The sequence below is a fragment of the Gorilla gorilla genome, chromosome 7, assembly GCF_029281585.2.
Source record: "Gorilla gorilla gorilla isolate KB3781 chromosome 7, NHGRI_mGorGor1-v2.1_pri, whole genome shotgun sequence".
In the NCBI taxonomy this organism is placed as follows: domain Eukaryota; kingdom Metazoa; phylum Chordata; class Mammalia; order Primates; family Hominidae; genus Gorilla; species Gorilla gorilla.
Window position 1 is genome coordinate 49,787,757 of NC_073231.2, and position 26,032 is coordinate 49,813,788.

The window sequence follows — 26,032 nt, forward strand, 5'->3', positions numbered from 1 at the left end:
ACTCTGACAAATTAACCAATATGTATTACACCTAGTTCAATACTTGACTTCCAAGAGGTGTGCAATAAGTGGTAGCTATTATTATTCTTTAAAAACTCACCAAAATTGGGAAACAGAGAGCATTTTTATGTGAGAGAAGGGCCTGGAATCTCTTTAGTTAGCATCTAAAGAGATTATACGTACTGAAAAGGCTAACAAAGTAGTCTGTTTGGCAGTAATGTAACAGTTTAATTTCCAGGGAACTTCACATTAATCAAAAATTGCTTGTAAATTTTGGAATCATAGTTTTATTACAGTAAATATCTGTCCACATAATTCAAATCATAGTATACAATGAATGGCTTCATATTTGAGTTAGGAAAAATTGGTCAAAAAACGTTAGGGATGCTTGGGAAGCTTTCTGAAAGTGAGGATGTGGAGGAGGGGTGAAGAATTAGGGGTTCACAAGAGAAGTATTTCTTTTAAGGAGTGTATAAAGGAAAGATATTCAAAAGGAAAGATATTCAAAATCTGCAAGTTCTTTATGCCATACAGATTTGGGGGACATTTACAATTTCAACAATCTTGAAACAGTTTTCAAGGTTTGGGGGTTTTTTTTCTTTCCTTTTTTTCTTTCTTTTTATGACAGGTAAGGTGCTCAGGTCATAACAAAGTTTAAGGGAGAGACACATCTCACATATAAGCGTGAAACCCCAGTCATCACACTTGTGAACTACAAAAGGGTCTCTCTTTTTTTTTGAGACAGGGTCTCGCTATGTTGCCTTGGCTGGAACTTGACCTCCTGGGCTCAAGTGATCCTCCCCTCTCGCCACCTGAGTGACTGGGACTACAGGCACGTGCCACTGAGCCCCACTGGAAGTGGAATTTGATATTCAGAATTGTCTTTACTTTTCAAGGATCCAGTCCATGTAGTGACTGGTCACATCTTCCTCTAAAACAAGTGCAAAGTAGTTAACATCTCTATATAACAAGAAAGATACCAAGCCCCAACCAGTGACACTTAATTAAAGAAATGTTATTGTATTTATGACATTGCATACAGCATAGAATTAGGTAATTCATTACAGTTTCTGGTAACCTATTTAAGATGCATCTGAATAAGTCTCTTTTTTTTTCATTTTTCCATTTTTGTAAATGGAGAGCAGCGCTGTAAATGTTCAAACTGTCATAAACTCAGGTATTTTTACTTTTGAGTGCATTATATATTTCTGTAGCCTATTTATATTCTAAACTAACTTATCTTACTACTAATTAATTGTGGTGTGAGTTTAACTGCAGCAATGCTAGCAGGGTGTGAGGCTTAGGAGGCCTGGAAATGGCTAGGAGCAAGACTGCGAGCTTAAACTCGAAACTTTTTGGAGTGTGTAGTTTACATTTTTCCTCTTCTTCTTCTACTTAAACTCACATGCTAAACCAGCTGGAGGTCAAATTTTAATTTTATTTGGAAGCCTGGCTAAAAGGATAATCTAATTTTTGCTGCTTTTAGAATTTGATGCTAAATTTATCTTTGAAGAATCTCATTTGTTGTTTGTAAAGGACTCTTTTTAAGATGTAGCCTTACTCTGTCACCCAGGCTAGAGTGCAATGGCGCGATCTCAGCTCGCTGCACCCTCCGCCTCCGGGGTTCAAGTGATTCTTCTGCCTCAGCATCCTGAGTAGCTGGGATTACAGGCTCCCGCCACGATGCCCAGCTAATTTTTGTATTTTTAATAGAGATGAGGTTTCACCATGTTGGCCAGGCTGGTCTTGAACTCCTGACCTCCAGTGAGCCAGCCACCTCGGCCTCCCAAAGTGCTGGGATTACAGGCGTGAGCCATCACACCTGGCCTGTAAAGGACTCTTTAACAAAGTGTTCTTAGGTGTGACAGTGGTGACTTCATATTACAAACTGGAAACAGGGATGTGGAGTGTTTGTGTGTAAAACAGTGTGTGTGTGTGTGTGTGTGTGTGTGTGTATATATATATAAAACATATATATAGTGTGTATATATAGATATATATTGTTTAGACTATATATATATAAAAAATCTAAACAAAGATAGCAAAACTAAATGAAATGTAGTGACCACTCAACTTTACTAAAAATAATCACATGAAAGTAGTGTTGCCCTGGAGACTCGTCATCGTTCTGCTCTAATGAGTCCTTGTTAATGACCCAAATTTTAATAGAGTAGCCTTAGTAGCCTTTTCTACTCAAGAGACCTTCATATCTAACCCAGTTCGGCAACTCACTTTACTGGCCGTATCCTGCAGTTTGTCATGCAAGCCTGACTTCTTCCACTTCCTGAATTCTAGGATAACAGAGTTCAGCTACAACCTACATTTTGTTCACCTCCCTCCTTCTAGTACTCATAAGTCAGTGCTCTACCTAGTCCAAGCTTTTGTGGTACCATGGCCCCCTTTCCCTTTCTCCAGTATATTAGCCCCCTCATTGTTTTGCCTTTCTTCCTGCAATCTTTACTCCACTGTTGGCCTTTTCGGTGCCTCTCAATTCCCAGAGAAAGTCATGCTCATGCTAGTAGATAATATTGCAAATCAAAGGTTTCTAACCTCAGACATTTGCATCCAGTATCTTTTTACTTTCCCTGGCCATCTCCTTTCCCTATGGGAACTATATAAATAGTCATCATTCATGTCCCCATTATGCTTAATACGTGATATTGCTTTTTTCTCACACAGGGAAAATAAAAGTTTATCAAGCACGGATTTCCTCATTTTCCTGTCTTTTGAAGTTATGTGTCCCATCCATTACTGCCTTCTTCCCATCTAAGAGGAAAAGTTGTTCAAGAGTACAATACTCAGTCCTTACAATTTTGTTCCCTATCATATGCCTCCATCCGTTATTCTCTTTCTATCCTGTGTGTTTAACTTCTCCCTTTTCCCTGTTGCCTTCACTGTTGCCCCCACACAAGCTCAATCTCTCCTATCCTAAAAACAACATAAAATTTGACCTGGCATCTACTGGATACCACTTTGTGCCTCTGTGTTGTTCAATCCACTGTGATGCAGCTCCTGCTCTCACTACTTAGTTGGAATCACTCAAGCTGTGACCACTGATGACTTCTTAAATTGTCCAGTCTATTGTTCTCTTTCCTCCCACATCTCTTTTGAAACTTTTGACTTTATTAACCACACCTTTTAGAAATGTTTCCCCTTTGGCTTTTGGGACTACAAGCTCTTTTTATTTCTTTCTCTGTCTCTCTAACCATTTTTTCTTAGTTTCAGTGACTTGAAGTTTTGCTTTTTTCCCTGTTCTCTCCATGGGTCTGATGTTGTCCTACTTCTCTACAAATACTGTGCACTCTCCATATATGATTAATGTATTTTCACAGCTTCAGCTATTATCTGTAGAAAGAGACTCCCAAATCTTTATTTAAGCTAGGTTCTCCCTACTGAGTTCTAGACTTAGGTTTTAGCTGCCTTACTGCACATCTCCCAGAAATCTCAGCTGTAGGCATCAATAAATAACCTTGTACTCTTTCTTCTAGCTTACCAAACCTTATTTTGCCTTATGAGTGCCTCCTCTATCCCACAGTCACTGTCTTAGTTCAGGTCTCATTATCTTTCATGTGGTCTCTTGCAGAAGTTTCATTCTTGGCTGCATGCTCACTCCGGTTTGTACTTTAACTGATATTTATTCAGCGATATTGATTAATTACCTAATATGTACCAGGCCCCATGCTGGGCTCTGAAATATAGTGATGAGTGGAAACAGGCATAATCCCAGTTCTAATGGAGCTTACTTTCTAATGGGCGAGACAGAAATTATTAATATAATCAACCAGAGTATGCCTTTGAAGGAAAGGAACACAGTTCTCTGAGATAATCTAACAAAGGAAATGACCTACCCTAGGAAGACAGGGAGACTTCCTTGAAAAGGTGTAATGCAACTGAGATCTGATGGGAAATATTTTCCGACCGTATTTTAGATAGAACAGCATGTGCAGAGACCCTGTGGTAGAAGGTGCTGCAGAGGCAGAGAGAGGAGTCAGACCATAGAGTCCTATGGTCACATTCTCCTAGAAAGATGGGAATCTAGTGAAGGATTTTTAGCAGGTAGGGAGGGGGATGTGGTAACATGATGAGAAAATCATTCTAGTTGCAATGTGGAGAATGGATCTGAAGGGGCCTGGGATACCACTTAGCAGATCACAGAGAGCAATCCTTCTAAAAGGCATAAATGAACTTTCACGTCCTCAAAATTCTCCACTTGTGCGAAAGTGAAATCTAAACTACTTAGCTCAAAAAACAGGGTCCTTTCTAGCACTCAATAATGTTTCTAGTCTTTTCTAACACTTCCTGATGTGCGTCCTGTGTGCCTGGCCTTGTGTTCACTGCTACTTGATCTTGCCATGCTCTGTTTCTTCTATCTGTACTGTCCTCTTCATCCCCCTTTGTGAACCTAGGGAATACCTATTTTCCAGCAAAACACAGCTCCTTCATTTCATTCTACCCCAGGAAAAAAACCAACAAAGCTCATTGTTTATCCCAAGTACCCACAGTGCAAGCTATTGGCACTTATTCTACAGTATTATAACAGTTTATTTACCTGTACTCTTCACACCACGGAGCTCCTTGTCATTAGGGATTATTTTATCCATCTTCATCTCGTCCTTTTTTGTCTAGCACTTTGCCTGGTGCCTGTAAAGATTGGGTAAGCATTCCATTTTTCTGCTCTGACCAGTTTACTTTTACCAGTAGTCAGGTCAGTTAAACAGTTATTGACCACTTAACTCTGCTGGGTGTGTGGGATACTAACACACCCACACCACAGACCCTATATTTGATCTGCTTTTCTCATGCTAACTGTGCTTCTCTTTATTTTATTAATTTACACTTGAAATTTGTCTTAACAGGAACTTTTTATTCATTGTATAGGGCTAGAGTAGAGAATCATTATTTGTCAAATAACTGTTTTCTGGAACTGCAGAAAATGTCTTTTGAAATCTTAAAATTAAGGATGAATTACACAATCTTACCTAAACCTCAGAAGAGTGCTCTAGTGAATTACATTAGCTCCTTGGCAATCAGTAATTTCCATTGTGTCTGTCAGGATTCCACAGGAACAAGGAGGCCCTTGGTGCTTCGATTTAGGGACAGATTTTATAATGTTTTTGCCCCGATCTGTTATTTGGGAGAGGGTCACAAATTGACTTGATCTTTGTTTTTCCTTCTTTGTAGATAACGGCAAAAGCTTCTATCATTTTTGTTACTCTTCAGTACAATGTCACCCTCCCAGCAACAGGTAGGTAATTTACGCTAAGAATTTTCTACGTAAATAGAAGTTCAGTTGAACAAACTTGGAAATTTTCATGAATGCTAGGTCCTGCGTTAATTAATCGTCGGAGATCTCATCCATGATGTGACTGAATGTTATTTTGATGATTTTATAATACAAGATCTGATGTTTTTGATTGACTTTACCCTATATATGTTTTCTGTTTACTATATATTTTTGTGAATGGACTTGAAATTCCATAAAATAATTTTGTTTTGCTTTCTCTGCCTTCTGATTTTTTCCTAAGAAAATTATAAGAAAAGATCTTTTTAAAATTGTTTAAATGTCATTGTTCATTCAAGACTTCTAAAAGCACAATGGCAGATTTAGTTTTTCTGTAAGTTACATTTTGGACCTGTAATAGCAATCAATCCTTCTAAGATTATTTTCACTTTTTCCTGTGCTCTACTTTTAACAATTATTTTGATTCCAGAAAATGTGTTAGTAAGCTCTAGGAATTATCTGGTAATAGCATCCAAAGTATTAGGTTTTATTTCAAAAATCTTATTTCTTAATCTATGTAAAAATTAGGTGTTTCTTGGAAGTTGATTGTAATTTAATACAGTGATAAAATTAACTAGCATGGGTGAGGGATGGGGTATTTTTTGGTTGAGGCAGTAAACCTGCACAGTTTTTTATTTAGAATGTAAGATAATGTAGTATACCACATTTAGTTGGGGTTTTTTGTTGTTGTTGCTGTTATTTATATGTGTGTTTTTAAGAGATGACAGGGTCTTGCCAAATGTGTTACCTAGGCAGGAGTGCTGTGGCGTGATCATAGCTCACTGCAGCCTCCAGCTTCTGGGCTCAAATGATCCTCCCAGGTCAGCCTCCCAAGTAGGTGGGACTACAAGGGCACACCACCACGCCCAGCTAATTTTTCAATTTACTGTAGAGATGGAGTCTCACTATACTACCTAGGTCAGTCTTGAATTTGGGCCTCAAGCAATCCTTGCCTCCCTAAGTGTTGGGATTACAGGGGTGAGCCACTGCACCTAGCCCCTGAGTTGGGTTTTTGTTCAGTTATGTATAGTTTTGTAAATATTTAATTTAGTGATTTAGTTATCAGGTTACTCAAAACTACAATACTGTTTTGAAATTTGAATATGCCAGAGAAGAATAAAGCTCTTTTATGTATATGTTCCCCATAAACATAAAGTTTGAGAATAAGTGTCAGCAGTTCACAAGTATTTGATGATAAAGATTTGTTTTGAAAAATTATAGCAATTTCAAGGATTAAAAACAACTTTAGTAGTTGCCTTTATCTCTGCTGCTTATAGGTCAAAACTAAATCAAATACAGGTCAAATCAGCTTTTTCATCAGAATCATAATTTAGTGTGTAGTTAGAAAGTAGAAGTAGAAAGTTTCAAAAGCCCTTTGAAAAAAATAGGTCAATAGGCTAAGTATAACTTTATCAACCTAATTTATACCCCTGGGATAATATCAGTTTATTGAGTGTGGCCTCCTCTTCCCTGTTTTTTGGTCTTTGGTGGCTGTGACTAACATGTGTCAAGTCTTTGTAAGTAATTTCTAAAGCTTTAGATTTCTAGATAGTCTTGATTTTCATTGCCCCTCTAAGACTCAAGATGTCCAAGACCACGTTATTTATGATGTTAATATAGAACTTTTTTATTAGGTTATTCTTCTTTGTTTCCATAACTATGTTGTACTTAATGCTGTTTTTATAACCTTGTGTATATTTTTGTGTATTTGTGTCCTTTTTGGTCTTCAGAAGAACAAGCTACTGAATCAGCGTCCCTTTATTACTATGGCATCAAAGATTTGGCTACTGTTTTCTTCTACATGCTAGTGGCGATAATTATTCATGCCGTAATTCAAGAGTATATATTGGATGTAAGTATGCAGTCTTAGAAATCTATACTTTATAAAGTACTAGCTCTCCATAATCTGATAGTCATATATTAAATATAATTTATAATTTGTTCTTAATTACTAATGGCTGTTTTTATTTTTAGAAAATTAACAGGCGAATGCACTTCTCCAAAACGAAACACAGCAAGTTTAATGAATCTGGTCAGCTTAGTGCGTTCTACCTTTTTGCCTGTGTTTGGGGCACATTCATTCTCATCTCTGTAAGTATGTCCTCTTAGGTTGTTGTTCTCCTTCCTTATCTAAGATTAGGAACTCTGCTAATGAAATAGTATTAAGTTAAGAGTTTCAGTGATAAATCTGTTTTAGGTATTTTTTTATACAGCAAAAATTCTAAACTATGTTTACTGTTTCAGAAAGGCTTATTCATTTTTAGTCACTCTGAATGTTACTTTTATATCTTTTTTTTTTTTTTTTTTTGAGACAGAGTCTCGCTCTGTCTCCAGGCTGGAGTGCAGTGGCATGATCTCGGCTCACTGCAACCTCCGCTTCCCGGGTTCAAGCGATTCTCCTGCCTCAGCTTCCCAAGTAGCTGGGACTACAGACGCACGCCACCACGCCCAGCTAATTTTTGTATTTTTAGTAGAAACAAGGTTTCACCATGTTGGCCGGGATGGTCTCAAACTCCTGACCTCGTGATCCACCCGCCTCGGCCTCTCAAAGTGCTGGGATTACAGGCTTCAGCCACCAAGCCCGGCCTTACTTTTATATCTTATAGTGGTTTACAGATACCTCTGTATCAGCAAAAAGCGTAGGTTACATGAGTTGTAATGTTCACAGTCATTTCCTCCTTTAAAAACAGCCCCAGTGTTTTCCAAGCTACTTAAATGTTGTATAACTTTTCAGTTATGGCAATCAAAACCTTTAGTTGTATCACTCTAACTAATGAGAAAAAGAAAGGCAGTATTTGCTTTAATATTAGTGATAACAATCCCTTAAATTTATATGGTGTTCCATAGTTTACATACTTTTGAGTTTGTCAGACACATAATTCTTTCTAATCACTATATTAGAGATGAATAACAGTGAGTTTTCCAGGGTAAAGCACTTCATGTTGGAAGTAGACTAAAACTCAGCCTTTTTTTCCATTGCTCATTCCGTTTTACTGTGCTGCTTTAATAATACTTTATAGGTAATATGTAAATTTTAGTTTAAAAACTATTATAAATTTTTTTTTAAAAAACATAAAAGTTATACTTCTGTGGGAAAATACTCTTACAAAAATCACTTTAGATTTTATTTATTTTTTAATCTTTTTTTTTTTTTTTTTTTACATATGCAGTAATTCTCACTGAGTAGATCTGATTATCTAAGAAAAAAATTGGGGCAGTATTTTATTGACGTAATTCCATAAAACTCGGTAGCACCCTGATCCTTTGTCTCCTGTCAGATGCTACAAACTTTTCCTGAAATCTTCTGAATACCTAAGACAAAATTCTTCTCTCCTGGTCACTGTTGTGCCTCTTATTGGTGGTTTTATGTTTGTTTGTGTACGTGTATTTTTATTCTATAGGATTGAAAGATTTTTTAGGGCCAGGAATTATGTCTTACTTGATTCCATATCTCATTTCTATCATTGATTTTCATTTTGCTCAAGTAACCAACTCAAATTGGCTTGAAAATAACTAAAACAACTAAGGATTTTGACATTAGTGGGTTCTTTGCAACCTGGTATGGGGACCTGTAAATGTTTGAGAAATGAAAGTAATGTCTTATTTTCCAAGAAGTTTGCATTATGCTCACAGGTTAATTTTTCTATCTTCTTTCTTAGGAAAACTACATCTCAGACCCAACTATCTTATGGAGGGCTTATCCCCATAACCTGATGACGTAAGTCATTTTTAGCAGCCCTTTCTTTGTTAAGGACCATGGTCATGTCACTATTAATCAGAATTCATTCTTGTTATTCTCTTTAGGACCTTAGGCAAATGCATAAAATAGATGAAAATATGTCTTTGACAGTCCCACTGCCGTAAGAAAAAAAAAAGCTGTGTACCTTTTTTTAATGTTTCTATTCTAATCTTTTCAACATCTTTGTAAGCTTGAGACAACTGATTTTAACATAACTTAATTTGGTACTCGCTTCTTTTCCCTTCTTTTCACTCATCCTTTCTCCTTTTTATGACTCCATCTTCTCTATATTTTTGCTCCTTTTCTTTGTCCCCACCCCCTGTCTCTTTTCACATCTTCCTTTCTTTCTCTTATTATAAGCTTCTTGAGGTTAGGAATTGTTTCTTTTTTATTTCTCTAGTCTGTACAGTGCTGCCGGGTTAAAGTGCTCAGTGGTTACAAAGACGTCTGAATAATTCATTATTCGAGCCCAGCTCAGTACAACTATTCTATATTAATTTTCCTTGCTATTTTAGCCTGTATTGGTCTTTTGTATCCCCAAATTTGTCATTTTGGTAGATATTTGATGTGGTGTCTATATATTGTTTTGATTGTTCTATAATTGTCTCATTTTTGTAAGTCTTGTATTGTGCCCATACCCACTAAGACTATATGTGCCTTGGTAGCAGTAAAAACTATTTTATATCCTTCATTGTGCCAGGTACATTGCAGGTGCTTGTCACCTACACAGTATTTAGTAAATACATTGTGATGTGAGAATTGGAGAAGGGAGAAGATACGAAGGAAAGAAGGGAATAACCTGACTGTGGGTATTTTAAGTCTAGCAGTAATACCCACTCTACTGAATCATACTCTGATTTCTAAAGTTTTATTAGTTCAACGAACTTTGTAAATATTATATTTATGTGGGACTGTATTCCCTCCACCCCCCCCACCAAGAAATTAGGTTGGCTTTGTGTTTTGTATTTTAGACTTCTGGAGGAGAAGGAGAAGGGAGAATAAAGAGGAAGCAGAAGGGCTAGAGGGATATAATGTCAAGAGGAGAGTATTGGTTCTAGACTGATTATGATATAGCTCCTGAAGAGCCCTCGTGTGCCTTATTCTGACTGTCTTTAATCCTAGCTCTGCCTCCATTTATTTGGGGCTTTCTCCATGTTCCAACCAGGTACAGTTACCATATTTGCCTAAGAAAAAAAAAAAAAAAAAGAGGATATTTGAAATTGGGATTATTCCAGTTTCAGGTGATTATTAATCTGTGAGCCTTTGCTTTTGTGTCAGTCTTTTTCCCCTTCTTGATGAAACTGTATAGACATGTGGGTTATGTTTTCAGTAGCTAACATGACATACTAGTCAGTATTAATGAACTAATAGGGTCTCTGACTCCTCCCAACTGGCTTACATGTCAATAGCTTTCTGCAGATAGTATCTTTGCCTGCTGTTTAATCCAGGGGTCTTGTCCAATGGTGGGACTGTCACAGGGAGATGGGGAAAGCGGTTGTTGAAGAGTTGTTTAAAGGTGCACAGATATTGTATGGAATGATGACACAAAGGTAGTTACTTAGTATATCTTGATTTCCAGTATTTGTTTACTGTTTTTTTAAAAAATTATGCTTTAAAAGGTACTCTTCATTTTCTTGTGTTGTACAGATTTCAAATGAAGTTTTTCTACGTATCACAGCTGGCTTACTGGCTTCATGCTTTTCCTGAACTCTACTTCCAGAAAACCAAAAAAGTAAGCTGGGATTTTGTAGTGTTAAAAAATGTCTTGTCGGTTTTTTTTTTGAAAAATTTTTCTAAAGTTAAGTATTTTCTTACATGTTTGCCCTTCCTCCATTCTTCTTACCTCAACTCTTACCCCATCATTCTCCCACCAACCCCCTTTCCACAAAGCCTAAAATCCTTAAGCATTTCTTGAAAAAAAAAAAAAAAAACCTTCAGTCAGTATTTTAGCTTAGATTTTTTACATTTGATATGTTAATGGCTTGTCTTAAAATTATGTTAGTGGTAATGTAAATTAAAATTTAAACAAATTTTTAAATGTAATATTTGTTTTATCTTACTGATATTCTTAGCAAATTATTTCACAAGTGAGCCAAAAAGGATTAGTCACATTACAACTAACAGTTCTGTGTGTAAGTCCTAAAGCAAAATTCAGTATTGGAAAAAAAAGTAAAATATATTTAAATATTCACCAGCAAAGCCTCTCTTGAAATGGGTAGAGCATTCCCTTTTTAGCATGTGGAAAGGATATTTGTTTGTTTTATTTGAACAAATAAGTAAACTGCTGGAGCACTGCAAAATCCTCCTTCCTAGTTTTACCCTCAGTGCTTCTGAAGTCAGGCTTCCATGCTATCACAAAAGTCATTTTCTTTACCCTTTCTCCTCTGAAACCTGTATTGGCTCCCTGTTACTTTAAACTAGAGTAATGCTGCTCAACTGTGCCCTGAGAGTTTCTCCCATCGCCACCATCTTTTCTCAGGGACCTCTTTCTCTGCTTACTCCTTATGCTTCATGCACACTGATAGTCTCTAGTTTTGTAATCCCAGCACATCACTTCTTTTTCCTGGAACACCTCTTCCCTCGGATAAATTAATCAAGTACTTTCATTTCCCTTTTTTCTGGGAGATTTTTTTTTTTTAATTCTCATATATGAAATCCTATGTGGGATTTTACTTCAAAATAATACCAGGTGAAGGAAAGTGAAGAGGGATATAGATGAAACAAGTTTGATCGTTTATTAATAATGATTGAGTTACAGGTATGTCAGAATCTTTTCTGTCTGTTGTGTATATGTTTACATTTTTCCGCATTTAAAATTTCTTTTTTTTTTTTTAAATCCCCTTTGAGAAACCTGGAGTAAAAGTGTGACAGCCAGTCTGGTGACTAGTTTATCTTTGCCTACTCAAAAGCCATAAAACACTATTTTTATGTGTGCTACAAATAGTTAATTCATGGACTAGGCACTTGATTTCCTACTGTTTCGTGTCTGTGTTCTGTGTATCTGTCGTTACTCGTGTTGTCTGCTAGGATTAGAAAACAGCACCAAATTAAAGCCCATATGCTATGGTACTTAAGTTCTTTTTATGCTGATTTCTTTTATAAAGTAGATTGTTTCTCCAGCTATATTGATTGTAAGGAATAGGATGAAGACCTTTTATTTTTAAACCCTTGATTTAGAACTGTCTTCAGATAAAATTGTTAGGCCCAGATTCCAGTAGCCCTTCCATGTTTAGTAAGCTCCTAATGTGAATCATAGATATTGTGGAGCTGTACTGTCCAAAATGCTAACTACTAGTCACATCTACATGAACTTAAAAAACAAAAACAAAAACAAAATTGACTTTTTTAGCCCCAGTAGCCACATTTCAAGTGCTTATTAGCTACTGTGGCTAGTATGTACCATTTTGAACAGAGGAGATATGGAACATTTCCATGACTGCAGAAAGTTCTACTGGACAGCGCTACTGAGAGTATCATAGTTTCTTGATGTCTTAGTAGCATGGCTCAGATATTTAAAGCCTTCTTAAGGTATTTGTATACTCATTAACAAATACCTCTGGATTTCATTATTAATCCATGTGTATATCTTCTTCATTGACTATGGTAAGTAAGAAGGGACATTTCAAAGTAATTGTTCATTTTAGTTCCTGAAGCTCTTTTCTTACCAGTTCCTGCCAGATGGCACTTCTCCAGAAATGCAATCTAATTTTTATGGAATAATTTGCATAACTCAGAACTTAACTGAAACTATTTTTAACACCTGCATATGACAGTTGAAAGTAACTGTTTCAAGTAATTAACATAATTTGAAAGTAGCAGCTGCATATGTGTTAAACAGTTTCTTAAAATTTACTCTATGAAAATTATTTTTGGAACTCTTTACTGGAAGAAACTAGTACAGTGATTGTTTTGAACCAATCATACAGACAAATAGGAAAGAAAGGAACGCTGTTAGTAGCAGTTCAAGAGGTGTGTTAGTCACAAATAACTTAGTTTCTTTCAAAGAGAAAACTTAAATTACATATACTGTGTATATAAACAGTTCTCCATTTTGCCCATGAGAAGATTCAAAATATTTCTTAGACAGCTTGAATATATGAGCTTTTAGGGAAGTCATGAAATAGCCAGATGTTTTATTTCTAATATTCAATTTTAGTTTAATTATACATACATATAATTATACATACCTATAATTGCATATCATATAAAGTATTAGAAATAGTATTTTCCCCCTTCCTACTTCATGAAAGTTTCATTACACTTTTCATATGCAACTTTGATGTTAGTATCTGTCATTCATCATCACTAGAACCACTTTTTTTAAATCTGATGACATTTTTTCCACATCATGACGTCATCTTTACTTCTGTCTCACTGGTTCCTTCATTAGACCTTATAAACCTTTAAAAATGACATTGATTGAAGTTTTCGGGTGTATGTGTCTTACGCAAACATTTATTTGTTCAAGATAATTAATACAGAGCTCTATAATGCAGAGCTTTGTAAAGATTTAATTATAAGATGTACCATCTGGGGTTTGGGGGTAGATCTTTGCCTTATATTTGGGGCATATATTTGATATTTAGCTTTGATTATTTTTCTGTATAGAGTAGTCAAGAAATGTGTTTTTTATAAAAATAAATTTTTTAAAGTATGTTATATTTTTTAATAAACAGATGTTGGAACAACAACTGAAAATGGCACTTGAAGTTATTTACGATTTTAGAATTTGTTATGATTTCACCCAGCCTTCTCTGTTCTCTCCCTTCCCCCACAACCCATGTAAATGTGTACATCCAGAGACCATTGTGCTGGTGCTAGGCAAGGCTTTGTTGTTGGCCTCAGACATGTGAACACCGTGCCATCGGGGCTGTAACCCCAGAGGAAATGGAGAACATTGAGGGAGGCTGGCCTACCACAGGAATACTAAAAAGTAGCCATTTTCTAGATACAATTTATCATTTTAAAAATCATAGTAAGCCAGGCATGGTGGCACACACCTGTAGTCCTGGCTACTCGGGAGGCTGAGGCAAGGGGATGGCTTGATTCCAGGAGTTTGAGACCAGCCTGGGCAATGTAATGAGACTCATCTCTAAAAAATAAAATAAAACTCATGGTACACTACCCCTACTTCCATGTATTTTTTGTAATCATTTCGGAATACCTTTATGTAGGGTGTTTGTTAAGTTAGCCACAATTCCTACTACCCCTTGTGGTATTCTACTCATCGCTGTCTTTTTTTTTTTTTTGTATTATTGTTGTTGTTATCCCCATTATACAGAGAGATTAATTAGCTTGCCTAAGGTCCCTAAGCTAGTAAGTGACACAAGTATTTACCCATTCTCTTACTAATTTACTTTTTCTGTGGTAAGCTTTGAGTGTACAAACACTGCTTTAGATACACTAGTCAATTTGTGCAAAGCTGAATGGACCATTACTTAGAAAAAGGTTTCTTGATAATCCTTTTTGAAAGCAATAGATAACTATTTTTAAAACTTTTGCATAGGCATTTGATGGTTGTGAAGATAGAACCTAGTGATGTCATTTTACCCTCTATTATTATTGACTCGGTTGACTATCCAAAAGGAAAGGCTACTGGGCACAGTGGTGCATGCCTGTAGTCCCAGTTACTCAGGAGGCTGAGATAGCAGGATCACTTGAGCCCTGGAGTTGGAGGCTACAGTGCACCATAATTGCACCTGTGAATAGCCACTGCACTCCAGCCTGAGTAACATAGTGAGACCATGTTTCTATTTTTTAAAAAGGAGGTATGGGGCTAAGATACAAAGTTGAATCTGAACTTAGGAAAGAAACTCTATGGATTTTTCCTTAGCTAATGTCAAGCATAACTGCGCTCCACCTAATTGGGTTGAAATTTAAAGACAAAAGATCAGAAATGGAATGGCTTTTTGAATTGTAGTTTGTTTGTAATTTATAAGAGTGTTTTTAGTCTTGTCAGAGAAGAAAAGAGTAGGCAGCTTAGGTTCTCTGCTAATTGACCAGTGTGAATTTAAAAACTTACTTGTATTTCTTTTAAATTAAAAAAAAAAATCCTCCTAAGTAGTTACATTACATTATAGTTTTTCCAGCAAATTAGTTTTTTTTTTTTACATTGCCTTACCCAAGTTTTTATGCAATGAAATGAGTTCAATCAGCAGTTAAAAACTAAAACGCTTCCCTCATAAGTTTTAAGGGTTTTCTTGGTCTGTTTTCTCCTCTGAAATTTGGAGCATTGAGTAACACATATGAAAGAATATGGCAATATTTTTTATACCTAGTCATTTATGTGCCACCTTCCTGCTTTACCATATTCACATACTACTAATTCATACTTTTGACATTTTAATTATTAAGGTATATTAAATAACAAAATATTTTGGGTTTTTGTTTTGTTTTGTTTTGTTTTGAGACAAGGTCTTGCTTTATCACCCATGCTGGAGTGCAGTGGCCACAATCACGGCTCACTGCAGCTGCAGCCTTAACCTGCCAGGCTTAAGCAATCCTACTACTTCAGCCTCCCAAGTGGCTGGAAGTACAGGCATGCACCACTATGCTTGGCTAATTTTTTGTATTTTTTTAGAGATGGGGTTTCGCCATGTTGCCAAGGCTGGTTTCGAACTCCTGGGCTCAAGCAATCCACCTGCATCAGCCTCCCAAAGGGCTATTATTACAGGCGTGATCCACCACTTTATTTAAAATTTTAGTTACAGTTAAATAAAAGTATTTCATTGTGTACTGTCTGCAATCATTTTGTTCAGTACCAATGTACACACCACACTGGGAAACACTGGCATATATATATAGTGGCACTTCTACATGCATTGTACATCAAATTGCATTGATAATACTAAGTGAGCTTTTCTGAGATTATTATAACGGGAGAAGAGAGGTTCCCTTGTGGTTGCATGTTATCTCAACACCCTTTCTCCTTCCTTTTGTAAGCTGAAATATTTCATTGGAAATTTACAAATTATGTAGAGAGGATCTTAAGACTGTCTATTTTCAGAGATACTTCTCTCTTCCGTTGGAAGAATGACTGTAAATTTGGTATCAATTTTCCTAAGAGTCCCAAAATACAGTACTATAAATAGTAATATTCAGACTGTCTTATGTTCTACCTAAAACTTGATCTTTGTGCCATGCTTACTAGAGAAGAGTTTTCCATTTCAAAACTAGACTTCAAAAAATCTCTACTCAAAAGATTTGGTGAAGTAGCTCTCAGTACTGAAACACAGAGAAATGGAGGACCAGTAGACCTGCACTCAACTGTGCTAAATGCAAGAGATAAGTTTAGTGAGGCTGCAGAGGAACACAGTTCAGCCTGCCAGCAGCAACCCACCATTTCCATCGTTCTAATTAGTAGCTGTAGAACATGAATAGTACTAACTAGACTAATATAATCCTTGTAAATATACATACGAAGAAAACTGCTACAACAAAGGAAATTAGAAATGAGGTATAGGTGTTTCATCAGTCAGTAGGCTGGCCTGTTGAGCTTATCACTGTCAGTGTTTTGTAAACATTTTTACTGCAACCAAAGATGAAAAACTTTTTACATCATAATTCATTGTGTGTTTGTGTGTGTGTAAAATGTGGAATACAATTTTCATAATACAATGTGCTATATACTCTAGCATTTTTTCTATTTTTTTTCTTTTTGAGACAGTCTCGCTCTGCCGCCCAGACTGGAGTGCAGTCACAATCCTAGCTCACTGCATCCTTGAACTCCTGGGCTCAAGCAATCTTTCTGCCTCAGCTTCCCAAATAGCTAGGACTACAGGCACATGCCACCATGCCTGGCTAATTTTTAAAACATTTTTTTGTAGAGATGGGGACTCTCTCTGTTGCCCAGGCTAGACTCAAACGCCTGGCTTCAAGCAATCCTCCTGTCTCAGCCTCCCAAAGTGCTGGGATGACAAGTGTGAGTCATGGTGCCTGGCCACATTTTCTATTTTATTTCATGTCTTAAAAGATGCTGGTGTGACCCCTAAATTGATTTCATGATCCACTAGTAGGTCTTTTTTTTAAAAGACAGAGTCTTGCTCTGTCACACAAGCTGGAGTACGGTGTCATGATCATAGCTTACTGTAACCTCGAACTCTTGTGTTCAAGTGATGCTCCTCCCGTGTCTGCCTCCTGAGTAGCTGAGACTACAGTTGCATACCACCACGCCTAGCTAATTGTAGTTTTTGTAGAGACGGGGTCTTGCTGTGTTGGCCAGGTTGATCTCAAACTCCTGGCCTCAAATGATCCTCCCATCTCGGCCTCCCAGAGTGCTGGGATTACAGGCATGAACCATCACACCTGGCCCCACTAGTGGGTCTTGACTTGTGTTTTCTAAAAATACTGTTTCTGAGATAACCAGCTCAACTAGATAACTGTGGGAGAAAAAAAGAAGTAAAAATAAAATCTAGGTACTTGGGCTTGCAAAGTAATTGAGGAAAAAGAATATACAATTAAGGAATAGTATAAATGAGAATACAAAATGTTAAACTTGTTGTAATGACTGACAAGGGACTAAAGCATGAGCTGAAAATGTGAATCCTATTTTAGTTAAACAGAAGTGTCTCTACTACTATAAACATAACAATTTTAATATTAGAGGAACATCAAATTGTCAGCATGTAACTATGATTAATATTGTGTCATTTAATACACATTCATTAGAAAAAAGAGCCATAGATCTTAGCTCTAAAAGGGATTTTGAGTTTATCTGATTGAAGCAAATCTAAGTATTCACATTTTATGGATGAAATAACTGAAGCCAGCAGAGGTTAAGTGACTTGCTAATGCTATATACCTAATTGATGAGAGATTGGGGTGGGGTGGGAGCAGAATAGCTTTCAGATCTCCTACTTCTACATTTTTCACTTAAAGAACAGAAATGAGCCAAGCACAGTGGGTCACGCCTGAAATCCTAACCCTTTGGAAGGCCAAGGTTGGGGGATCTCTTGAGTCCAAGGGTTTGAGACCAACCTAAGCAACATAGCAAGACCACACCTCTTAAAAAAAGGAAAGGAAATGTTTTAGCATGTTTTAATCTATAATGTATTTTTTTACAGGAAGATATTCCTCGTCAGCTTGTCTATATTGGTCTTTACCTCTTCCACATTGCTGGAGCTTACCTTTTGAAGTGAGTTGGGATATTTCATGGGTGTGTAAGTAGGCTGGGCAGATAGTATGCTGATCTGTCTTAATTGATAATTAATATTCCCATTTTTAATTTGCTCTTTCAACAGCTTGAATCATCTAGGACTTGTTCTTCTGGTGCTACATTATTTTGTTGAATTTCTTTTCCACATTTCCCGCCTGTTTTATTTTAGCAATGAAAAGTATCAGAAAGGGTAAGTTGTTTAGCCATTCTATTTCTCGTGTACTAGGTATTTGAAGTCAGTGCCTAACATTGCCAAGATCCATGCTTTAGGCCATTATATGAACTTTTTAAGCGATCAGTAGCCGCTTTAAATAAAACGAAATTATTTAGCAATTCAGACTGTATTTTACTCTCTAAAATGGAGGCTTTCTCAGCTAGAGAGATACTGTATTGTATCTTGCAATTTTGAAGGCTTCTTGGGTTTAATTTTCTGTTATAACTTTTACTTTGTTTGTTGCATGGTTTTTCTTTTGGAGGAGTGATAGAGAAGTGAACTCTCAGAAGAAAGTGAAACAATAGATAATTAGCCTTATAGATAACTAAAATATATTGATGGTGAAATTGAACTGAAAACAGAATTGGAGAGGTGTAACTTGTAAAGAGTGCAAAGTTGTCTGAAAAAAGTAAAACTGGGACTCTTTTTTTTTTTTAGTTTTATTATTATTATACTTTAAGTTTTAGGGTACATGTGCACAATGTGCAGGTTTGTTACATATGTATACAAGTGCCATGTTGGTGTGCTGCACCCATTAACTCATCATTTAGCATTAGGTATATCTCCTAATGCTATCCCTCCCCCCTCCCCCCACCCCACAACAGTCCCCGGAGTGTGATGTTCCCCTTCCTGTGTCCATGTGTTCTCATTGTTCAATTCCCACCTATGAGTGAGAACATGCGGTGTTTGGTTTTTTGTCTTTGCGATAGTTTGCTGAGAATGATGGTTTCCAGTTTCATCCATGTCCCTACAAAAGACATGAACTCTTCATTTTTTGTGGCTGCATAGTATTCCATGGTGTATATGTGCCACATTTTCTTAATCCAGTCTATTGTTGTTGGACATTTGGGTTGGTTCCAAGTCTTTGCTATTGTGAATAGTGCTGCAATAAACATACGTGTGCATGTGTCTTTATAGCAGCATGATTTATAGTCCTTTGGGTATATACCCAGTAATGGGATTGCTGGGTCAAATGGTATTTCTAGTTCTAGATCCCTGAGGAATTGCCACACTGACTTCCACAATGGTTGAACTAGTTTACAGTCCCAGCAACAGTGTAAAAGTGTTCCTATTTCTCCACATCCTCTCCAGCACCTGTTGTTTCCTGACATTTTAATGATCACCATTCTAACTGGTGTGAGATGGTATCTCATTGTGGTTTTGATTTGCATTTCTCTGATGGCCAGTGATGATGAGCATTTTTTCTTGTGTTTTTTGGCTGCATAAATATCTTCTTTTGAGAAGTGTCTGTTCATATCCTTTGCCCACTTTTTGATGGGGTTGTTTTTTTCTTGTAAATTTGTTTGAGTTCATTGTAGATTCTGGATATTAGCCCTTTGTCAGATGAGTAGGTTGCGAAAATTTTCTCCCATTTTGTAGGTTGCGTGTTCACTCTGATGGGAGTTTCTTTTGCTGTGCAGAGCTCTTTAGTTTAATTAGATCCCATTTGTCAATTTTGGCTTTTGTTGCCATTGCTTTTGGTGTTTTAGACATGAAGTCCTTGCCCATGCCTATGTCCTGAATGGTATTGCCTAGGTTTTCTTCTAGGGTTTTTATGTTTTTAGGTCTAACATGTAAGTCTTTAATCCATCTTGAATTAATTTTTGTATGAGGTATAAGGAAGGGATCCAGTTTCAGCTTTCTACATATGGCTAGCCAGTTTTCCCAGCACCATTTATTAAATAGGGAATCCTTTCCCCATTGCTTTTGTCAGGTTTGTCAAAGATCAGATGGTTGTAGATATGCAGCATTATTTCTGAGGGCTCTGTTCTGTTCCATTGATCTATATCTCTGTTTTGGTACCAGTACCATGCTGTTTTGGTTACTGTAGCCTTGTAGTATAGTTTGAAGTCAGGTAGCATGATGCCTCTAGCTTTGTTCTTTTGGCTTAGGATTGACTTGGTGATGCGAGCTCTTTTTTGGTTCCATATGAACTTGAAAGTAGTTTTTTCCAATTCTGTGAAGAAAGTCATTGGTAGCTTGATGGGGATGGCATTGAATCTGTAAATTACCTTGGGCAGTATGACCATTTTCACAATATTGATTCTTCCTACCCATGAGCATGGAATGTTCTTCCATTTGTTTGTGTCCTCTTTTATTTCATTGAGCAGTGGTTTGTAGTTCTCCTTGAAGAGGTCCTTCACATCCCTGTAAGTTGGATTCCTAGGTATTTTATTCTCTTTGAAGCAATTATGAATGGGAGTTCACTCATGATTTGGCTCTCTGTTTGTCTGTTATTGGTGTATAAGAATGCTTGTGATTTTTGTACATCAATTTTGTATCCTGAGACTTTGCTGAAGTTGCTTATCAGCTTAAGGAGATTTTGGGCTGAGACAGTGGGGTTTTCTAGTTATACAATCTTGTCATCGACAAACAGGGACAATTTGACTTCCTCTTTTCCTAATTGAATACCTTCTATTTCCTTCTCCTGCCTAATTGCCCTGGCCAGAACTTCCAACGCTATGTTGAATAGGAGTGGTGAGAGAGGGCATCCCTGTCTTGTGCCAAAAACTGGGACTCTTAAATGAGAATTGGGCATCCTGTTCTTTATAACACAGCTTTTTTGGTTTGTTTTGTCCAGCATTTTCCAAAATTATTCTGAATACTAGTAGTTCTGAGGAATATTAATAGTTCTTATACAAGAAAAGAGATAAGCTAAACAGAAAATTAAACATTTATTTCCTGGATTTTTTTAGAAATTTAAATAAGCTAATATGTGTTATATCTCTCTGAGTGTGATATATAGCCTTTCCCAGATATTTGACACAAAATTCTTTTTTGCAGAATAGGAAATGCTATTTTAATATGCCTTTACTTAATAGGAATCTAGTTTCTTCATTTATTTATTTTTTTTTTTTTTTGAGATGGAGTTTCGCTCTTGTTGCCCATGCTGGAGTGCAGTGGCGCGATCTCTGCTCACTGTGACCTCCATCTTCTGGTTTCAAGCAATTCTCCTGCCTCAGCTTCCCAAGTAGCTGGGATTATAGGCATCTGCCACCACGCCCAACTTAGGAATCTAATTTCTAATAGAATCTTGTTTTTGAGATTTCAGGAATTTGACTTATGGCCTTTTTCTTGCAGATTTTCTCTGTGGGCAGTTCTTTTTGTTTTGGGACGACTTCTGACTTTAATTCTTTCAGTACTGACTGTTGGTTTTGGCCTTGCAAGAGCAGAGAATCAGAAGCTGGATTTCAGTACTGGAAACTTCAATGTGTTAGCTGTTAGGTACGATCAATTTAACATTTTTTTCACTTTATACAGCTAGATAATATATATTATCAGTTTCTCTACGTTGAATCATCTAAAAAAGGATGAATATGAGGTTGGGGAAAATACTCATTTGATTTTATTTCATACCCGTTGCTATTTTACATGTCTAAAGTGAAGTACTAAAGCATTTAACTTTTAGGATAAATTATTAATGCAATGATTATTAATACAATTTTCTCAACTGAGTGGGAATTATTACTAAATACTATGAAAGATGATAGAATGTTTTCAGTGGCATTGTTTTTTATACACTAACTTTTTATTTATTAATATTTCTTAGAATCGCTGTTCTGGCATCCATTTGCGTTACTCAAGCATTCATGATGTGGAAGTTCATTAATTTTCAGCTTCGAAGGTGGAGGGAACATTCTGCTTTTCAGGCACCAGCTGTGAAGAAGAAACCAACAGTAACTAAAGGCAGATCTTCTAAAAAAGGAACAGGTTTGTATTCAGTAAGCAATGAAAAACTCATGGAAGTAGAAAACTTTTAAAAAATTTGTTGTGGGATCTTATTTATTAGTTTTAAGGTCTTATAAAGAAAATACTATTCTGCTTTTCAACAAAATTAGAGGCAAAGTAATCTTACTGCATTCCACAATTGGGTGATCCCTTGGGTGAGGAAACTCAGTTACTCCCCTCAAAAGCTGTCCACCAAATTTCTCTTTAACAAGTTTTCCATGCTTGGTTACCTCGAGCTACTTTAGACCAAACTTTATGGGCAGGTTTAGTGAATAACTAAACTAGAGGATGGTAGTTTGTTTTCAAGCGTCTTATTCACATTTTAAAAAGCTCTTCACAACCTCTTCCCATCTGCCCATTTGTCCCAAGTGGAATAGCTTTTTTTTATAACTTCTGATTGCTTGATTTTTTGTCTTTAAAGCCTTCATTTAACCTCTTTTTTCCTTATGGTTTTTGCAAAAATTGAAAATGCATCGATATTACAGTTAATTTTTTCAGTGTGTATGTGGTATTAGGCTTAGAACTGTAACACAGGAAGTTTTTAGAATATGTCCACTCCGGTTTACTCCTTTGTAAGTATTAATACCTGATAATTTACATCCTCCAGCCCTGCTTTTTTTTTTTTTTTTTTTTTTCAAGTTTGTCCCAGCAAGGCTTGGCCCTTTGCATTTTCTTAATACATTTGAGTACAACTTGATCTGGGTGCAGTGGGGGTTGCCTGTAGTCCAGCTATTCAGGAGGCTGAGGCAGGAGGATCACTTGAACCCAGGAGTTCAAGGTTGCAGTGCACAGTGATCATGCCTGTGAAGCCCTACTACACTCCAACCTGGGCGACATATGCCTCTTTAGAAAAAAAAAAAAAAATTGTACAACCTGGTCAATTTCCACAAAAATTGCTGGGATATTAAGTTGAAATAACATCAAATCTGTAGATCGATTTAGGGATAATTGACTGTTTCAACCCATTAACATGATATATACCTCTGTTTATTTAGGTTGTCTTTAATTTCTCCAAGTAATATTTTTAATAGCTTTAATGGGATGTAATTCACATAAAGTTTACCCTTTAAAGTATACATTTCAGTCATTTTTAATGTATGTTCACAAAATCGTGCAAACCACTATCTAATTCCAGAATATTTCTATCACTGCAAAAAGAAACCCCATGCCCATTAGCATCACTTCACTTTTCCCCCTTCATTCTGTTCCGGCACCCTCTAATCTATTTTCTGTCTCTAAGGATTGGCCTTTTCTGGACATTTCATGTAAACAGAACCATGTGATATGTGGTTTTGCAAATGGATAATGCTTTGAGGTTCATCCATGTCATAGCATATAGAAAGACTTCATTTATTTTTACAGCCAATTAATATTCCATTGTATGGAACCTTTTGGATGGATATATACCATATTTTGTTTATCCATTCATCATTTGATGGATATTGAGTGCCTTTTACTTTTTGGCTATTATGAATCGTGATGCTGTGAACATTTAGGTGCAAGTTTTTGTTCAAACATGTGTTTTCATTCTCTAGGGTACATACATAGGAGTGGGATTTCCGAGTCATGCGGTAACTATGTTTAACATTTTGAGGGAACCGCCAAACTGTTCTTTGAAGTGGTTATACTATTTTACACTCAGTTTAGCATCTTGATACTCAGTTGTCCCTGTGCCATTTGTTAAAAAGACTCCTTCACTTGAACTGTCTTGATACCCTTGTCAAAAATCATTTTTAAGAAAAGTTTATTTCTGGATCATGAATTCTATTGCATTTATTGGTATGTCGATTCTTATGCCAGAACCACACGATCTTGATTACTGTAGCTTTGTAGTAAGTTTTGAAAGCAGGTAATGTGAGTCCCCATTGTTGTTCTATTTTATGTTTTGGTTATTCTGGGTTTCTTACATTTCCATATGAGTTTTTATTTAAGTGACGGGATCTTGCTATGTTGCCCAGGCTAGACTTGAACTTGTAGGCTCAAGGGATTCTCCCATCTCAGCCTCCCAGGTAGCTGGGACTACAGGCACATGCTGCCTTGCCCAGCCATTTTAATATGAATTCTATAATGAGTTTGTCAGTTTCTGCAAAAAAGCCAGCTGGGGTTTTGGTATGGATTATCTTCAATTTGTAGGTTGCTTTGCAGAGTATGAACATAAATGTCTGTTTGTTTAAATCTTTAATCTCTTTCAATTATATTTATCAGTGTATACATCTTGCAGTTCGTTAAATTTAATCCTATTTTATTCTTTTTGATGCTGTTGTAAAATAGAACCATCTTCTTAATTCCATTTTCAGATTCTTCATTGCCAGTGTACATGAAATACAACTCACTTTTGTATATTGATCTTGTATCCTGCAACCTTGCTGAATTTATTTATTCAAATAGGTTTTTTTTTTTTGGTGGGCAATCTGGATGCTTTCTATTGCATTTTCTTGCCAAATTGCCCTGCCCAGAACCTCCACAACAGGTGTTGAATAGAAATGGTGAGAGCAGACATCCTTGTCTTGTTTTTGATCTTAGGGATAGGCATCCATCCAGTCTTTTACCATTAAGTATGATGTTAGCTATGGGTTTTTCACAAATGACCTTTATCAGGTTGAGGAAGTTCCCCTCTGATTCCTAGTTTGTTTTTATCATGGAAGGCTGTTAGATTTTGTCAATTGCTTTTTTTCCTGCATCTATTGAGATAACCTTGTGGGGTTTTGTCATTTTTTTCTGTTGGTATTATAGATTAGATTGATTTTCAGATGTTAAACCAACGTTGCATTCCTGGGATAAATTTCACTTGGTTATGGTGTATGATCCTTTTTATCTCTTGATGGATTTGGTATGCAAGTATTTTGTTGAGGTTTTTTTGTGTCTGTATTCATAAAGGATAATTGGAGTATATTTTTCTTGCAACATCGTTGTCTGGTTTTAGTATCAAGATAATACTGGCTTCATAGAATGAACTGGGGAGTGTTTTTTCCTTTTCTGTTTTTTGGAAGAGTTCTTCACTTGATCTTAGCCAAAATGCCAAGAAGCAATGGAAGAGTTGTCGAAGGAGATATTTTATAGGTTTCTGTATAGGGATCTCATACATTTTTCATTAAATTTATTCTCAGATATTTTCTTTTTTAAGCTCATGTACATGCTCTTTTTAAAAAACAGTTTTAACTATTTGTTACGTAGTAATGCCATTTGTTTTCTTTAAGATACTATCCATGTACTGAAAAAAATCTTCCTAATTCACTTATTCTAAAGTTTACACTAAAATATACAGTTACACCATCTATAAATATTATACCTTTTCATTTTCTTCCTGTATTACACTAGCTAGGACTAAACCATAATATTGAATATAAGAAATGAATACTCTTGTTCCTCATATAAGAGGGAGACCTTTCGGTATTTCATTATTAAGAATGGTTTGTAGATGCCCTTTATTCAGTTCTCTTCTGTACATCATTTACTAAGAGTTTTTGTCCATGACTTATGGAATGTTAAGAAATGCTTTTTCTGCAACATTTAGTTAGTCATAGAGTTTTTCTTTACTCTATTAATGTTGTGGATTGCATTGACTACATTGACTATCAATGTTAAAATAATTCTGCATTTCTGACATGCATCCAAGTTGGTGATAATACAGTAGTCTCCCTGGGGGAATACATTCCAAAACCCCCAATGGATGCCTGAAACCAGGGGTAGTTTCAAACTATATAGTTACGTGCTAAATAATGACATTTCAGTCAACAGCTGTACAACATATGTGTATACATGACTCATTTATGACACTGGTCCTATAAGATAATGCTGTATTTCTCCAATACCATTTCTATGTTTAGATATGTTTAGATACATAAATAGTTACCACTGTATTACATTTGCCTACAGTATTCCATACAGTAACATGCCATGCAGATTTTTAGCCTA

General features: G+C 36.3%; 1 protein-coding gene and 1 non-coding gene across 3 annotated transcripts in view; one reads left to right on the forward strand and one right to left on the reverse strand.

The window, feature by feature from the left end:
- Window positions 1–26,032, forward strand: part of TRAM1 (translocation associated membrane protein 1) — a 35,405-nt gene that overhangs the window by 3,584 nt on the left and 5,789 nt on the right. For both annotated transcript variants that reach the window (XM_031013731.3, XM_063709218.1), the window contains exons 2-10: window positions 5,182–5,245; window positions 7,012–7,133; window positions 7,256–7,372; window positions 8,941–8,999; window positions 10,668–10,752; window positions 18,083–18,153; window positions 18,260–18,364; window positions 21,470–21,613; window positions 21,939–22,099. In XM_031013731.3, coding sequence (XP_030869591.1) covers window positions 5,182–5,245; window positions 7,012–7,133; window positions 7,256–7,372; window positions 8,941–8,999; window positions 10,668–10,752; window positions 18,083–18,153; window positions 18,260–18,364; window positions 21,470–21,613; window positions 21,939–22,099 — 928 coding nt within the window. The remainder of the gene's footprint in view (window positions 1–5,181; window positions 5,246–7,011; window positions 7,134–7,255; window positions 7,373–8,940; window positions 9,000–10,667; window positions 10,753–18,082; window positions 18,154–18,259; window positions 18,365–21,469; window positions 21,614–21,938; window positions 22,100–26,032) is intronic.
- LOC115935720 (small nucleolar RNA U13) lies at window positions 619–724 on the reverse strand. Its single transcript, XR_004071337.2, has one exon. It is a non-coding gene; the product is annotated as a small nucleolar RNA U13 (small nucleolar RNA).